The following is a 16,800-nucleotide window of genomic DNA, read 5'->3' on the forward strand; positions in this document are numbered from 1 at the left end:
AAGAGTTGATTTTTAGTTTATCTCTTAGCCTCTCTCCACTTTAGTGATGATGTCACCCACTGTGAACATTCCGTGTAATAAAATCTGACGTATAAATCTGAGGCTGAAAATTAAATGAATTTTGTAAAAACGATAAATGATAAAAAAGAGCAGAATTGATAGTCTGAAGTTTTATGGATGTTTTGAAGTTTGAATGCCATTTCTGTGTGAATGACTGAAGGGTGAAGAATAGGCTGAAGATGAGTGGGTTTGAATGGTTTCCCATTTCCTTCCATTGTAACAAAGTCTCAAAGATAGTTGAATATTTTGAAAAGTTTTAATGGGATTTGAAAGTGAATGATAGACATAATTTAAAAAAGTGGAACATTTTGATATTCGAAAAGAGTTTTGGGCTGAAACTATGAATGAGCAACATGAGCAAGACTTGATGCATGAAAATGTGGTATTTTGTTGGCAAAATTATGACCAAAAAAGTTAAATATTTCGTAAATGGTGGCTCAGCATTCACAACCCAGCACTATAAACATGTGTTATAATTAAATAACAAAATAAAGATCAGCATTGCTAGTCAAACAGTAGTTGCCCTCCGAAAAAATAAAAACTGTCACAGTAAAATGTAGGGTTTTGAACAGCATTCGACAAAATATGTGAGGTCCTTTACAGAGGCATTCCTAGCTAAAAAGTCTGTTCTTTTGTTTTGTTTCCTAGCTGCCTTAGTAGCTAATGTGTAGCACTCATCTATGCGCCCATGGACATACTATTCTTAAAATGAGGTCAGGCACATTGTTATCTTGAGTATGCAGAAAGCGAACGTACCACTGAATAACAAAAACCAAGTTCAAAGTCAGTAGTGCAGTATTTTTCCTGCTTTCAAAAGTGCACGCTGTTCACATTGTAAGATGCACCTGCATAGGTAAGAGACTCTGCATTCATTTGTTTTTAGTGTTTCCATGCTTACAGTAATGTCATGGCTACAAATATGCTTTATGTAGCAACTAAAAACTGTTTAAATTTAACAGAGTGAAGAAAAGGATGGACCAAATCAAAGTTGTCAATAAACCTCTTGACTTTGTTCTTAATGCTATAAAACCTCTTCTCATGATTTTGGGCAAACAATTCTTGAATGGATAAAAATTGCTTATGCACAGAAAACATGTCCCTTGGCCACTCTGTTTCTCTGGCAAAACATTATTGTTTGACAAATAGCACAATCATTGCTATCCCATAATGTCCCCATAGAAAGGGAATATTCACAACTTTAGTAAATAGGATGCATCTCACATACTGGGAAGCAGGAGATATTTCTAGTCTGTACAGCTCATAGAACCCTTTGGCTTAGCTGTGAGCCAGAAAGTTACAACAAGATCTAGAGATGCAAGCCATTTGAAATGGTCATGTTACAGTCCTTGGGTTGTGAAGTACTACCGCCCCTGGATTTTGATGTTTCGAAAGCTATATATGACAAATTAATGTGTTGTGACATTGTCTATGGGAAAATGAATAGGGCTTTTATTGCTGGAACCAGGAGCTTCTGAAATAGTTTCTCCCACTTCACAACTCTTTGAAGCCAGAGGGCCAGAGGTATAAATGATTTGAACTGGAGCATCCGCTCCATCCATGGGATTTTCTAGATGGTATCACTGACCAATCTGGATTCTGCCCATTCATAAACAACCTTCTTTTCCATTTTGTGAAACATTGCGTTTTCAAACCTGTATTGTTCATTGTGATGCATGTTGACATGTGGTATCCTAGTTCCATGATGCAGTCAGACGGGGACAGTGGATTGGTGGGCTTGACGGCCCACTTGGGCAGTAAGGAGAAGGAATGGAAGGAGCTCCTGGCTGCTAGGGATCATCAGTTAGAGAGTATCCTCCAAAAGACTCAGGAGGAGTGCTTCTCCCTCAGGTAGATCCACATCTACATTCACCTCACATCACACATCAGAGTAATAATGTGAACTTGTATTGTGCACCACAGCTTTTAGCTAGAAATACTCCTATAAGAAACTGGGGTCAAGATTGATGTCACCAATGAGTTTAAAACACATTTATTTAAGTTAATTGATTAATATCTTATAAATCATTTAATTTCCAGCTCACTGAATTTATTTGTTATGAAAAAGTAGAATTGTCCGAACTGCTCAACTGTAGAAAAATTGAGTAATCAAGTCTCCAGTTATGACACTATTTTGAACCTTTGAACCCTTGAAGAGTTTAACCAAGTTACAAAAGAACATATTTCTTCACCTACATGTAAAGGAATTATTTGCACAGGTTTTCAAATATATCTGATATATCTGAGATATCTGCCTCCAGTCCAATACAACTGAAGTCTCGTTATCAAGAGTAACCAGGAAACATTGCTTGCATCCTGCACAAAATTCCTTTCACCTCAATTGTATTTTGGTCGATGTGGAAATCTCAAAATATAAAAGCAAGCATATCTGGCTAGAAATCTGCCTTTCTAAAATATACCCTATGTAAATATTTGAACAAGTTTTTTTTAATATGACAAACCAGAATCAACTTTACTGGCCAAGTATATGTGTACACATACAAGGAATTTGACTCTGGCATTGAATTTAAGTGCATGTAAGAACGTTTGGCCTCATGCAAGGACCACTCACACGAACTAACTTATGCATGCATTTTCTTGTTTTTTTTCTGGTAGGTTTGCTCAGTCAAGGGCTCCAAGATTCCAAGATTCACCAAACTATCTTCATTAGACAAACTATCTGAAAATCATTTGTTTCCAGCTGATGAGGAGGAAGTCATTTTTGAGAGTTTTATCATTGCCTGAATTGACATTTTGAATATTGTCATATAAGACTTTGCGTGTAGGAAAACATAAACAAAAGACAGATAAAAATGTGGCAGTGTTAATAGTGGTATTAGAGGATTCAAAATAAAATAATAAATAATAATACATGTTAATACAGCCACAGGTTAGCATGCATAAAGTGGAAATAGTTTGATGTGAAGTGTTTCTAAAGCATGACTAACTTGAGAGGCTGTCATGTGACGGCCCCAAATGTTATAGCCTTCAGTTGGCCTTCATTTGATGTAACAGATGGAGGCTGGCATAGTGAGCTAAGTTTAGAGTGGAGGACATCTTTAATGATGGTTCTCAACACTGAGCTGAAAGTAATGTGCTAAAGATCTGTGTCAAGGAAATGAAAAAATGGCTACATTTGTATCTATCCAAACTGCTTTACAATTTACCTTTTATTCACCCATTCACATTTCAGTGTCTTGGACATGTGTACTGGGGAACTGGGGACTGTATTGCCAGCCCTGTGAAAAGATGATCCAAAGTGCTTCCTGTGCCACAGTCTGCCTTATAGTGTCTTTCTTTTTGAGCATCAAGATAAGAGATTAATGATTTTTAACATTTGCTTTTTCAGAGTCCGCTACCAGGATCTGAAGGCAGATTTCCAGTTCAACCTGGCTATCTTGGATGAACGAGACCGAGAGCTGGAGAAATATGAGGTCCTAACTGCCAGAGTGCTGACTGTAAAACAAAATAGGTACAGTTCAACTGTCCTTATTCAATCTAAATCAAGGGAAGGTATCATTCATGTGTGACGTTCAGATTAGACCAAAATATAGGAGGAATTTCATTAAATTAAAAAAAATAAATAAATACAAATTAAGGAAATATTTAAATGTTAAATAGCTGTACAACACAGAAAAAATTACAGGCTGAATCAAAAATCAATTCTGTACAAAACTTAATAAGTGAAAGTGGTGCATATATTCACTGTACGTGCAAATAAGCATAGAAACTGCATGTACTGGTAGTCATGTCATCATGAATCATGAGTGATTTAAGTTATAGTTATATAGCAAATCTGCCTCATAAATTATTCTCTATCTCTCTATTTGAAAGAGTTTTTATACTTTATTTTTATTAGTTTTTTAACAACAGAAAACAGACCGACCAGGGGACAACAAACAATGTCTTATATGAATTAAAATCATTAACAGTGTAATCAAAAAAGAAACAAAAAAGGCAGGAGCTGTGTTACAGATATAACATTAGCATTGTAATTTCACTTTCAAATAGCATTTCCAGTTTCTCCAATATTCATCACATATTTTAGTGTTGTGTGTTGAGTAAAAGGTCAATTATTCCATAGTGTAAATTTCCTCACCGACGTCTAGCCATTCAAAAATGGCTGGGGATTCTTGAATTAGCCAATTCTTGGGACAAAATTCTGGGACACTCCCAAAAGATATGAAAATGAGCAGCAGACATATCACCATGCATTCTCCAACAGTGACTGTGTTAAGGTCTGTTATTTTGCTTCATCTAAGAAAAAAAAAATTCTCCACATTAGAAGTTTCTGTAAGTTGCTGGAAGGCATCTAAGCCCTTAGTAGATCTTATTTTACAGTATAAGGTGATAAGTGTATATGTCCAGTGTTTAAATCCTTTCAATTCTGTGTCATATACATCCCATCGTAGTATTCGTGCATTTCTTTTGAATTTGGCGCCCAGTATACATTTTTTATACTAGATGTTTAGAGTCCAACAGTTCAGTTTGTATAAATTTTTCTTTTGAGGGCTCTATCTTCTAGTAAAATTTGGAGAGGTACATTTGTATGAGTTTGTTCTAAGTCTTGCATCACAGTTAAGATCAAAGTGGTGAAGCTGTGCTACTTTATAATAACCTTCTAGACAGGATAACCTGCAATTTCCCAGCCTGGGATCAATAAAGTATATCTATCTATCTATCTATCTAACCCACCCACGTTTTTGGGCAGTTATAATGTTTGGAATCTAATCCTTAGTTTTTGCTATGTCTAAATGAAAATAGATAGCATTCTGTTCCACTCCCTGAATTGTTTAGTTGGTACTTCAATTACGGGGCACCACCCTGTTGCCAGGGACCAAGAACCGAACAGGGAAAACAGTCTCAAGAGAGGTGACAGTTTCTCTGTTGTTGTTAAAGGGTGGAATCCGAGCACTAGCTATCAGAATCCAGCAGATGTCACACCAATATATAAATAATCACAAACAACAACCAGCTAAGCTGTAATTTATCATTTATATTATTATTATATATTATTTGTATATTTATTAACAAGAGTCAATATCAGTTAACAGTCAACACTACTTCTACTTAAAAAAGATCTGTCATGAACTTACACTAAACCAAAAAACACAAGCAACTACACTACAGCTGGAGTTGTGTGTGTGTGTGAGAAAGGGAGAGAGAGGACAAAAGATGATGGATGTGACGTTGTCTCCCTGGGCCCAAGATGGCAGGTTCAACCGTGAGGTCTGAGCAAAGAGAGTGTGGAGAGCAAAGGGGACACCATGGTCTCACAGGTGTTTCCTGCAAGGAGATGGCATCGAAGCAAACCAACGTTATACTACCACGCTCAAGTGTCTGTGGATGTGTGTCAGTGTGTGTAAGTGGGTTAGTAAAAGAAAAGAAAGAGAAACAAAGCAGCAGAAAAACAGAGCATGGGAGAAGTCTTTCGTTCTTCCATGACAACAGGTGAGATTAGCTGATTTGCCGCAGCTATCTCTTTGGATCCAGGAGAACAGAAAAGAAAAATAGTCTTGTTTGCTCAACCAGCAAGTTAAAGACATGTAGGCTAAGTCTTAAAATGTAAAATCAAGCTTAATTTGAGGTGCACTCTTTAAGTGACCTGGGCACCAAGGAGAGTCTGGAATAGCTCCCACAGCGACAGCGCATGGGTGTGGAGATGCTTTTATCACCTGTATGATGTCATTGGGGGAGCACCAGTTGAGTTAAAACTTAACTTCTCATTTAGATGCGATTATTGAGGTTTTGGCGCTTGTTTAACAAAGGGCTGTAAAACTCTGGCACAGGTTTCTGGGACTACATGTAGGCCTCTATATTTTAATTTTTTAATAATTAATTTTAATGTTTTAATCACAGCACATGGCATGAGATCCCAACAATATGTTCGGTTTAACTACTTCTATTCAGTTATGCAAATTCATTGGTAGTAATGACCAGCGGTTTAGGTCTGCTTTAATATCAGCCAATCCAGGGTATCATTGTATTCAAAGGTGTTGGATGTATCTTCATGTATTTGCACTTCTAAATATTTATTTCTCTTATTCCTCCATTTAAATTAGATGTATTACGAGAATATTCTCACGCAGGTTTAGCTTGTAGCCAGAATAGAAGTCAAATTCTTTAAGTAGAGGTAATTGCATAGATACGTTGGAGTCAAGTTCAGTCACAGTCAACTAGTTATCATTTGCGTATAAACACATTTTAGATATCTCCAAATAGCACCCCGTATATATATCTTTGTCTTTTCAAATTGCCTGGGCCAGCAGTAAAAACGGCAAAAAGTGTTGGACTAAGAGGGCTTCCTTGTTGATATCCCCTCTCAAGAAATACAGTTTAGGATAGATCTCCATTTATTTTGACTCCGGCTGTAGGGGAACAATTTAATTAATTAATTGATCAACTAATTAACTAATTAATTAATAATTCAGTCAATTTACCTGATCATTAAAGCCTGAATGTTTAAGAGTTTAAGTGCAGATGTACCCATCAAACTGAGTCAAAGGCTTTCTCTGCATCAAGACTGACAACCACTGATTGTCTGTTCTTTTGTTGTTTGTTCTTATGTTTTCCCATCACTTTGCAAGTAATGTGTACTGAAACTGAAGTTATTGCTTGTCTCCAGGACAATGGGGTCTGTTCATTCTAAAGAACATAGTTAAAACATTCCTTGAGTATTGGTGTTATTGTCTCTCTAAAGGTTTAATTTCATTATTTATTATTATTTATTCCATGCAGGTGTGTAGCTGTCGGCACATGGCATTTTGTTTGTTTTCGATCTTGATGTAGCCTTATATAGAGTTGTTAGTTTCTGGGTTATTATCTTATTGTGCTCTGTCCCCACAGAAAGTAAATCCAATGATGCTAAAAAATCTCACTAATTCAGCTGTTTGAGGTGGGGCATATAATTTTGTATAGTATTTTTCAAAGGCGTTTTGTATTCATTCCAATTTGTAACACTCATTAGACTGAGGATCCCTTACTTTCAAGCATTCAGGCTCTTACAGGCAGACAGCAACAGCTTCTTTCTCCAAGCCATAAGACTCCTGAATTCTCAATTCTCTGGCCTGGAGCTCACTACAAAACACAGCATTGCACTATACCACTTTACACCTCATACTGTTTACAATGACTGTTCAACCAGTACTTTATACTGTTTATAATGTTTACATTAACTGTTCTACCTCCACTTTTTGGCTCCACATTCCACACAGAACCATGTTCTGGTCGGTGCTGCTCCTTTTGGGTTTACTGTTTTCTCTTGCACTGTGTATATAAATTTAAATTGGATCAATTTATTGATGGATTAATATTTCATTTTCAGTTCATGTTATGTTTTATATTTCTCATGAAGATATAAAATAATTAATTCATTTGTAACTTGTAAAAATTGTAAATTTTTTTATATTTATATATTTATTTATATTCATGATGGCTGTGCTTTTTATATTGAATATTTAAAAATGTATTTCGTATTTTCTTTCTTAATCAGTGCATCTCTCTTTCTCTTTCTCTCTCTCTTTCTCTTTGTTTCTGTTGCTGTGTGTGTTTGTGTGTCTTTTTGTGTTGCTTGATGGTAGCTCTGTGGGTGGTGAAACTCAAAAGCTATCAGAGGAGTATGAGAAAATGAAATCTGATTTGCAGTGCAGGATACAAGAGTTGGAAAGAGAGCTGACTCTACAAAGACAGGTGATCTCTCTCTCTCTCACACACACACACACACACACACACACACACAAACACACACATACATTCACTCACTTGTGTTACAAGATGCAGTTGGCTGGCTCTGTGTTGTGGATAGTCTGCAGCACTGAAACAGGTGGTAAAGAAGTCAAACATTCAGATGGGATCAGCAGTAGACCTTTAAGATGAACCCAGACAAAAGAACTGTCAATCTCTGGCTCTTACTGGTGCTTGTAACTCTGAATAGGCAGGTTTTGATATCAAATATGTGCATGTGTGTGTCCTCCTATCTTCTGTGCATCTGTTAGGCAAGGTAAATCTGATAAATTACCTCAACCTTGGTGAATTTATAAGCATACTGTAAAATGATATAATTTACTGACATTTGTTTCGTTATATGAATCTGTTACACCTGCTTCTGTTTGGTAAAGTAAAATATGTCAGATAAAGTTGGGTGCATAGCTCATTTTGAGTTAATTATTTGTAGCTCCTTCTAGTTTCTTTATTTTGAGAGGAAACTGTAATGATTAATAATTTCTTTTATTATGAATGTAAAATTTTGCATTGAAGAAAAGTTGATTTTTGTTTGTATATGCTGTTGATAATAGTTCTCAGAAAGAAAATCAGAATCAGCAAAAATCATTATTGGTAGGTCACAATTCCAAAAAAATCAGAAATCGGAATTGGTCAAGAAAATTGCCATCGGTGCACCTCTAATTAATGGAAATGATTTAGTGTCTGTATTTTCTTTTAATTGTTCTGTAGCCTTTTAGAAGGCAGAAAACCTCGGAGCAGATCCCTGGGGGGGCATGAGGGAAGGAGCACACAAACGTAGATCTGATTGCAGCAGCAATAATACCCGAAATATTGCATCTGTAGATAATGGTAATGATGAAGTATACAGAAGGTACCATGGTGATTATGATAACAATGGTATTAAAAATAATAATGGTAGTAGCTGTACAGATTGGTAATAGAATTAAAATAGATTATGACTAAACAGTAGTAATCACAGTAGGTTTCGAGCAGGACCGCAGCAGGAGGTTGGTGGTTGGATGGTTCCACAGTAGAGGAGCTTGATAACTAAAGGCTCTGGTTCCAAATATACGTTTGAAGACGGGATGAACCGCAAGTAACCTTGCATTGTGGCAACGTAAAACTCTGGTGGGATAATAGGGTACTATCAGTTCTTTAAGATGTGATGATGCCTGGTTGTTCAAGGAGAAAAAGAATTTTAAACTTTATCCTGAATTTTACAGGTAGCCAATATAGAGAAGCCAATTATATTTCTTTACATTTATATTCAGTCTGTATAACTTCTTCCATAGGATCCAATCCTTGATAGTCCTCTACTGGCAAAGCACTATACAACTTCCACTGCATTCACCATGATGTGTCTAAGCACTCTTTTACAGCTCAGGAGGCTAGGTTATCACTCACTCACTCACTCAAGTTTCTGTGCCTTAACTTTTTCTCAGGTTTTTATATTGTGATTTGTTCCTTGATTTTGTATATTTATATATAATTCTTTAAATTTTATACCTCTTTTACTTGATTTCAGGTATTTGTTACGTGCGTTTTGGTTTGCATTAGTGTTCTCCTTGTATGTCATACATAGTTACTGGATGCCTTAAATTTCCTCCAGGATCAATGAAATCTATCTGTGTATTGACTTTTGAATGTTCAGTGGATTCTGCAATTGTAGTTGCATTCACATTACTGAATTATATACAATCTCCCTTCTTCACACGCTCTCTTCCTCTCTTTCTTTACTTACCCATCTTTTTCTGTTAGGTAGGTGGTTATATCAAATTTGTCCAAATGGTAAAAACATGTAATGATATTCCTGTTATTAAAGCCAAGTAGCCAGTATTCAGTATGTACAATCATCTAGTTGTAATAACTTGTTAGTTGGCAGATAAAAGCTACTGTTGGTATAATGTCACATGTGATCGTGATGTGTTTCTCCAAGACCACATTTCTTAAAAAATGTATTCCTTCCTGACAGGAAGATAAAGAGGAGTCTGTTCCTGCTTTGTGTTTGGCTCAACCTTTATGCACTTGGAGAATGCAGTACAGCCTTTATACTAGAGAACAGTGATATCTAGTATAAGGCTCATGATACATGTAATATATCATGTACTAAGTAACTAAGTAACTACTGCACTCTGGCCAACAGGAGATGATAGCTGCTTTTAACAGTGAGCTCAGACAGCAGAAACATGAGTTCAACTTGAAAATGGATGAGATGTGTGCTGTGGTGCTTTCACATGATCTCAAGGTGAGGAGCTATTTATCCATTTTATCCAGGAGTCCATTTATGTTGTGTTATTCGCATATGTATTTCCTCGTGGCCTTTCATTTTTCTGGCGCTAGTCATCATCACACATGCATATGTCTGTCCTTATCCAGGTGAAGTTGCTGACTAAAGAGACTGAAAGTCACTGTCAGTCTTATCTCCAGACCACTGAGGCACTCAAAGCATCAAAGGGGTTCTGTCAGCAGTTACAATCCCAACTGCAACACAAAGAGCAGGAGACCAAAGAGCTCACTGCTGCCAAGGACTACAGGTATTCTCCCATGCTGCATGTGTGCATGTACCTGTGTCTTTATGTGTTTAAAATTTTGTGATTATCCTCTGTCTCAGGATAAAGGAGCTTGAGGATGAGTTAAAATGCATGGAGACCAAACGGAGGAAGGAGGAAGATAACTACATTAAGAAGTGAGTCATTAAAAACATAAATCTCTCAGCTGCTGGCGTAGGCAATACTGTAGGTGCAAAAAAACAAATCTCAAATTTGTGAAAGAAAGATCAAATCTGAAGCTGATATCTGACTGATTTTTACCAAATGTTATATACAACTTTTACAGCGAGAATGTGCAAAGTTATTTTTCTTTTAGATAGGTGATAGATAGATACTTTATTGATCCTGAGGGAAATTCAAGTTAGGGTTAAGGTTAGGGTTAAACACCTAATCAATAGTATCAGGAATAGAATTGGGACCAAAACCCAGTATTAAACGGGTCCCAGGGCTAAATTTTTAAGACCAGTGTATCAGTAAATTCCAGCATTTTCGATCCTGCTCTCGGTCTGGAGAAATTAAGAAAATAGATTCTCTATTTATTATTGCCAAATTGCCAACAGTTTTCTTGAGCACTTCACCTCACCAAGTCTGTTTGTTTCTGATTAAGACATTTGTCTATTATGCATTTTCATCATTCCTAATCAAGAAGAGAGCTCTCTTTGTCAGAGCCTATGTCCAGGAGTGGGTCAACTGTCATTTACACAGTACACACACATGGCAGAGAGAAGTAAATGGTTACTACCGACAGTTCTCGTTGCTACAAGTGCCAAACTTGTGTCTTATACTCTAAGGATGGAAACAGGTGGATTCTTTAAACATATAACAAAAGTTCATCATGGCTCAGCATGTAATCTCACCTGTTGTTGTCACAGCTCTGTATATAGTATGTGTGCTAGCAGCTTGGAGCACTGATACAAAGACGAGCTATTGATTAAGATTAACAACTCACCAGCTGATTGTTGTGGGTGTGTTCATTTTACAGTGCACGGTGCATTGTCTGTACAGTACAGGTGTATATTCTTGAACTGTCTTGGTAGCCTTTACACTGTAGTGCCAGTCCTCCATCACCGCTCAATGTCACGCTGGAGTCATTTCATCTCCTTCAGAACGGCCACTCTGACATCAGAAGTGTCAGAGTGGTTAGTTAGTAGTGGGTAGTTTTTTCTGTGGTCCCACCAAGCAAGGTGAATGAGAGTTACTACTCCCATTACTTCCTTAGTGCCAAAGAAAACAGGCGGCTTGAGACCAATTCACAACCTGTCACTCTTCATCAAATGCGTAAAAGAGATCATTTCACATGCTCACCATAAACATGCGTTAGATTGTGTGCACTTTCATGTCCCCATTATCCCAGAAAATTCCTGTGGTTTCTCTTTCAAAGGGGTGCATTTTTCAGTACAGTCGTTTGCCTTTTTGGTTATTCTCTGAATAAATGTGCGGAATCAGCATTAGGGCCCTTACGCAGGAGGGAAATCGGAGAGTTATTTTATTTAGATGATCTGATTGTGATGGCAGCATCCAGAGAGCATGCTGTGCTCCAGAAATTAGAGTTTGTGAAGCACTTGTCACTGCTGGGTTTGGTCATTAGCTGATAAAAGAGTTATCCTCTTCCCTTCCAGTCCATAACTTACCAGGGATTGTGTGTCTGGATTCTCTCAACATGAGAACAAATATGTCCTCAGCCAGGTAACAAGTGCTAAACTCCCTACTGTGGCACATGAGGCCTCAAAAAGTGGCAAAAAGGTTCTGTCTGTGATGTTCCTTCTGGACATGATGTCAGCCTGTCATGTGGTGGCCCCTCTTGGCCTTCTCCACATGAGAAAACTCCAGAGATGGTTCAGCCATCTTCACCTGAACCCAAAACATCACAAGAAACGTATGTTAACTGTCCATCCTCTCTGCAGAGAGAGCCATTGGTGTCCGTGCAATGTGGGTTCCCCTCGAGCGAGTTACGTCGCACATCTCATTGTTCGCAGACACATATCTCCTTGGATGAGGGGTAGTGTGTCTCTCTCAAGCTATGGAAGGACGATGGTCCAAGACACTTTCTCTCCGTGGGGCTGAAAGTGCTGAAACACTTTGCTCCAGTGTTGGAAGGCACAGATGTAGTGGTGAGGACAGATAACAAAACAGCAGCAGCTTGCATAAATCGATGGGGTTGAGTTTATTGCTGTGTTCTTCACATGAATTTGCGCTCCCTCAGGGCCATTTTATATTCTGGGTGAACAGAACTGAGCTGGTGACCTGATAGCATGTGTCGGTCCTGCTCCAGAGTGCACCAATGCATCACGGTTTCCGACATTAGTAAAGCTGTTGCTGAGGAGCCCCTGGCAATTTCTGTGGTTGTTGTTTGTTGTTTACACACCTGTAAAGTGTCTTGAGATAACTGTGTTATGAATTGGCACTTTAAATAAAATTGAATTGAATTGTGGCACTGAGATGCGCTCTCCTTGATCCTGTGCTATGGATAGCTCGATCCTTCCCTATCCCATGATAGGATAGCAACCATGGCTTGGCCTCTGAATGGGAGCACTTGGTTTAGGTTTGAATTTGGATGTAGCACTCACAATCCAGGGTGTGAGAGCATTGTCTACTGTTACCTCTTATATGGTACATTTGTCCCTTGCCAGTGTAATGCTGCTAAAGTTGTGTCACTAGTTAAGCTCTTGCTACATTATTATTTATTATGATTCTGGGAAAAGATAGTTGATTGTTGAGTCTCTTTCCCAGGTCATCAAATAGCTACTAACTCAAAATATATTTTACTGGGAATGAGACAATTAAATATCTTTCTGAAGAATTGGTAATGCCCAGAAACATCTGTAACAAAGAAAAATAATGAGAAACTGGAAGCAGGGCCTCTGCAGATACAGATGCTATCACACACTTTCATTGTTATGTGATGATTAAGTGGGTTGAAAGGAATTATTTTTAATTATTTTAATCGTTTGTACATTGATCATTTTTTCTCTCTGCAATCCTGCATAGTGTATACCTCAAAGCTCCTCAGCAGCTTCAAAGCTTGTGGCTGTGTTTCTTTCTCTCATCAGCTACAGTGGTAATAATTGCTAAAGTGACCTTGTGCACAAAAGCTAAATATGTGCATGAAACACCTCATGGGCAGCATAAGTCCTCTAAATGTCTAAACGTCAAACATCTACTCACATCTAACTGTATGGTTGTTTCAAGATTCGAGGATGTGATCCAGGCTCTGAAGGAGTGTGATGCACTGCTAGAGGCTCAGTATCAGGCCCACACAGATCAGCTTCAGACTGCTGAGAAACACGTTGTCAAACTACAGGAGAATATGGATGTTCTGGCTACACAGGTATATTGCATACGGGAAGATCAGCAGAAGGCCATCAAACAGAAAGATGAGACAATCCAGAGGTGAGTCACACATTGAAGAAAAATAGGTGAAAAAGTTAAATTCATCATGTTGGTATTAATGAAACTGATAGCTACTGAACTTTAGTTTGTACATTATTATATATTATATTATATTATATATATTTTATGTGCAGTGTGTGCACTGATTATGTCTGCTCAATTCGGTGTGTACAGACACCAGACTGACTGGAGAAGGGGTGTGTGTGTGTTTCAAAGGCTTTGCACAGAGTTAGAAACAACCAGGACCGAATGGAGCAAGTACATCACTCAGGTGACCAGTGAGATGGTTGTCAAGGATAAAGAGATTATCATGTTTCGTGAGACAGAGGGCAAACTCAAGGCTGAGCTGGAGAGGAGCAAAGAGAAGATTGAGCGGTGAGAAGACAGCAGCAAAACGGGTGTAGATTATGAGAAATGAAGAAGAAAGACATGGAAAGGGATATGGATAAAACCAATTTTAAATCAAAGTGATTTAGTACCAATTTAACCTTGAGAGAGCATAGAGGTTATAGGGAAGACATTTCAAGGTAATAAAAGATTTTAAAAAACAAAAAGATTTATGATATGCAGTTTGGAAGATCTGAATTATATGACCTAATCTGAGTTGTTCCAATGATCTGAACAATGTCTGTGTATGTGTTATCAGGTACAAGCAGCAGTTGAGTGCTGGGTTGAAAAGAGAGAAGGCCTCAGATCAGATGCGAGTCCAGTTGGAGTCAGAGTGGCAGAGACGCTGTGAAGATATGAAGGCTGAACATTATCTTAATAATGAACAGCTGATACAAGACCTGACCCTGGCTAGAGACCAGGTCAGTCTCTCAAACATTACATAACTCCCTGTACAGTGTATGCGGACATGCATAGTCAAGTTTGAGTCTGATTGTTCACAAGATGGTCATCTCCAGATTCTAAAATGTTATGCATTGTAAATTATATGTTGAAGAACTGTAATAGATAATTATTCCATACATTTAATATTTTTCTTTTCAGCTTAGATTTTAGCAAGTCAGCAACAGCTGAATTTAAATATCCTTGATCATATGGATCTACTTGTTCCCGCTATCATTATCTCTCATAAGTTTTACATTTAACTTCAGAAGATGTTCCGATGATCTGTCAGTTGTTTATTAATCCAGCCCAGGCTGATGATGTAGTTCAGTGGTTTTAAAAATTGTGTCCAGGGAGTCCCGAGTGTCACCAGCAAAATTGGCATTAATTTATTTTCACTGTAATTACATCTATAGGAGATAAGATAAGAACTTTATTGATCCCACAGTGGGGAAATTATGAAGGGAAAAATATGAAGAGTTTATAAGTTAACAGTTTAGCATAGTGGTGGAAGATGCTGATTGTTCTGTAAGGATAGGGAGGAAATGAGGACTAGACTGTTGAGTTGCACAGTCTAGCAGCAGTGGGAATGAAGGACCTGCGGTAGCGCTCCTTCCTACACTGAGGGTGTAGCAGTCTGCCACTGAAGGAGCTGCTCAGAGCCTCCACTGTCTGATGCAGAGGGTGAGAGGTGTTGTCCATGATGGATGTCAGCTTGGCTAACATCCTCCCCTCACCCACCTCCTCCACGGAGTCCAGTGGGCAGCCCAGGACAGAGCTGGCCCTCCTGACCAGCTTGTTCAGTCTCTTTCTGTCCCAGTCTGTACTGCCCAGCAGAGGCTACCACAGAGTCATCAAAAGTCCTTAGGAGGGGCCTGCACACTCCAAAGGACCTCAGTCTCCTCAGAAGGTGGAGGCGACTTTGGCCCTTCTTGTACAGGGCATTGGTGTTATGTGACCAGTCCAGTTTATGGTTGAGGTAGACACCCAGATATTTAAAACTGTCCACCATCTCAATGTCCGAGCCCTGGATGTTCACCGGTATATGTGGTAATGTCCTCCGGAAGTCAATCACCATCTCCTTCGTTTTATTGGTGTTTAAGCAAAGGTGGTTGCGCTCACACTCGTTCACAAACTCCACGATGACTGCCCTGTACTCCGTCTCATTCCCCTCAGACACACAGTCAACAAAGGCTGAGTCGTCAGAGAACTTCTGGAGGTAACATCTGCTGGTGTTGTAGGTGAAGTCCGAAGTGTAAAGGGTGAGGAGGAAAGGTGAGAGCACCATTCCCTGGGGGGCCTCCGTGCTGCCTCCGTGCTGCAGACCATCACTTCAGACACACAGTTACGCAGTCTCACATACTGTGGCCTGTTGGTGAGGTAGTTGACTGCTGGCCTGGAGATGTGTGAAGAGGCGAGAGGAAGGGTGGCAGAGGGGTGTGGTTGGAATTAAATCTGTTGAAAAACAGGTTTTACTCAGGTGCCCAGCACTGGTCACCTTCAGCTGTCCCTCTGGCTCTACTCAGTCCATGTCCTGAGATGGTCTTAAGGCCCCTCCACACATCTGTGTGTGTTGTTCTGCTCCAGCCTGATTGAGTACTTGAGTTCACACTGAGCTCTCTTCTGCTTCACTCTGTCCCTAGAAATGAAAGCCATCTTCTTCTGTTTCAGCAGGGCTTTAAGCTCAGTGGTCGCTCAGGGGTCACCCAGGGCTTGTTGTTGGAGAAACACTGTGCCCTCCGGGTTGGCTAAGTGTTCTCCACACAGAAGTTGATGTAGTTCTGTGATGCAGTCGGTCAGGCCATTGATGTCATTACCATGAGAGCTGTAAAGTGTCTCCCAGTCTGTGGTTTGGAAACAGTCTCTCACTGGCCTCATCAGTCCATACTTTCACAGACTTTGTGCAGACTCTCTTCTAACCTTGGGTGTGTATTCAGGGAGCAGATGAACGAGAATAATTAACACACAATGACAGGAACTACTCATATAAGGTGGGGTTCCTGGGTTAAATACCTATGAAATGGACGTGTGGTCTAATTTGTGGAAGTTTGACATGAAAACGTTTGGGAAACAAAGTAGTTGATGCCAATAGAACTTTTATGTTGGTCTCTATCAGGCTAAAGCAGAGCTGAAGGAGAAAGAACAAGAGCTTCAAGACATGACTGTCTTTCTACATTTTGTTAAGACGGAGAGAGACCAGGCAATACAGGTGAGAATATATCAACCCCATACTTTGCAGACAAATAGAACCGTT

The 16,800-nt window shown here is 38.9% G+C and overlaps 1 protein-coding gene across 1 annotated transcript in view; it reads left to right on the forward strand.

Moving 5' to 3' along the window:
- LOC124052543 (coiled-coil domain-containing protein 57-like) overlaps nt 1–16,800 on the forward strand; it is a 33,574-nt gene that overhangs the window by 3,068 nt on the left and 13,706 nt on the right. The window contains 10 exon segments of the mRNA XM_046376934.1: nt 1,756–1,908; nt 3,407–3,529; nt 7,638–7,746; nt 9,923–10,024; nt 10,156–10,313; nt 10,391–10,465; nt 13,518–13,718; nt 13,935–14,093; nt 14,365–14,527; nt 16,663–16,755. Coding sequence (XP_046232890.1) covers nt 1,760–1,908; nt 3,407–3,529; nt 7,638–7,746; nt 9,923–10,024; nt 10,156–10,313; nt 10,391–10,465; nt 13,518–13,718; nt 13,935–14,093; nt 14,365–14,527; nt 16,663–16,755 — 1,332 coding nt within the window. The 5' untranslated portion in view covers nt 1,756–1,759.

The sequence above is a fragment of the Scatophagus argus genome, chromosome 21 (genome assembly GCF_020382885.2).
Source record: "Scatophagus argus isolate fScaArg1 chromosome 21, fScaArg1.pri, whole genome shotgun sequence".
Taxonomy (NCBI): Eukaryota; Metazoa; Chordata; class Actinopteri; family Scatophagidae; genus Scatophagus; species Scatophagus argus.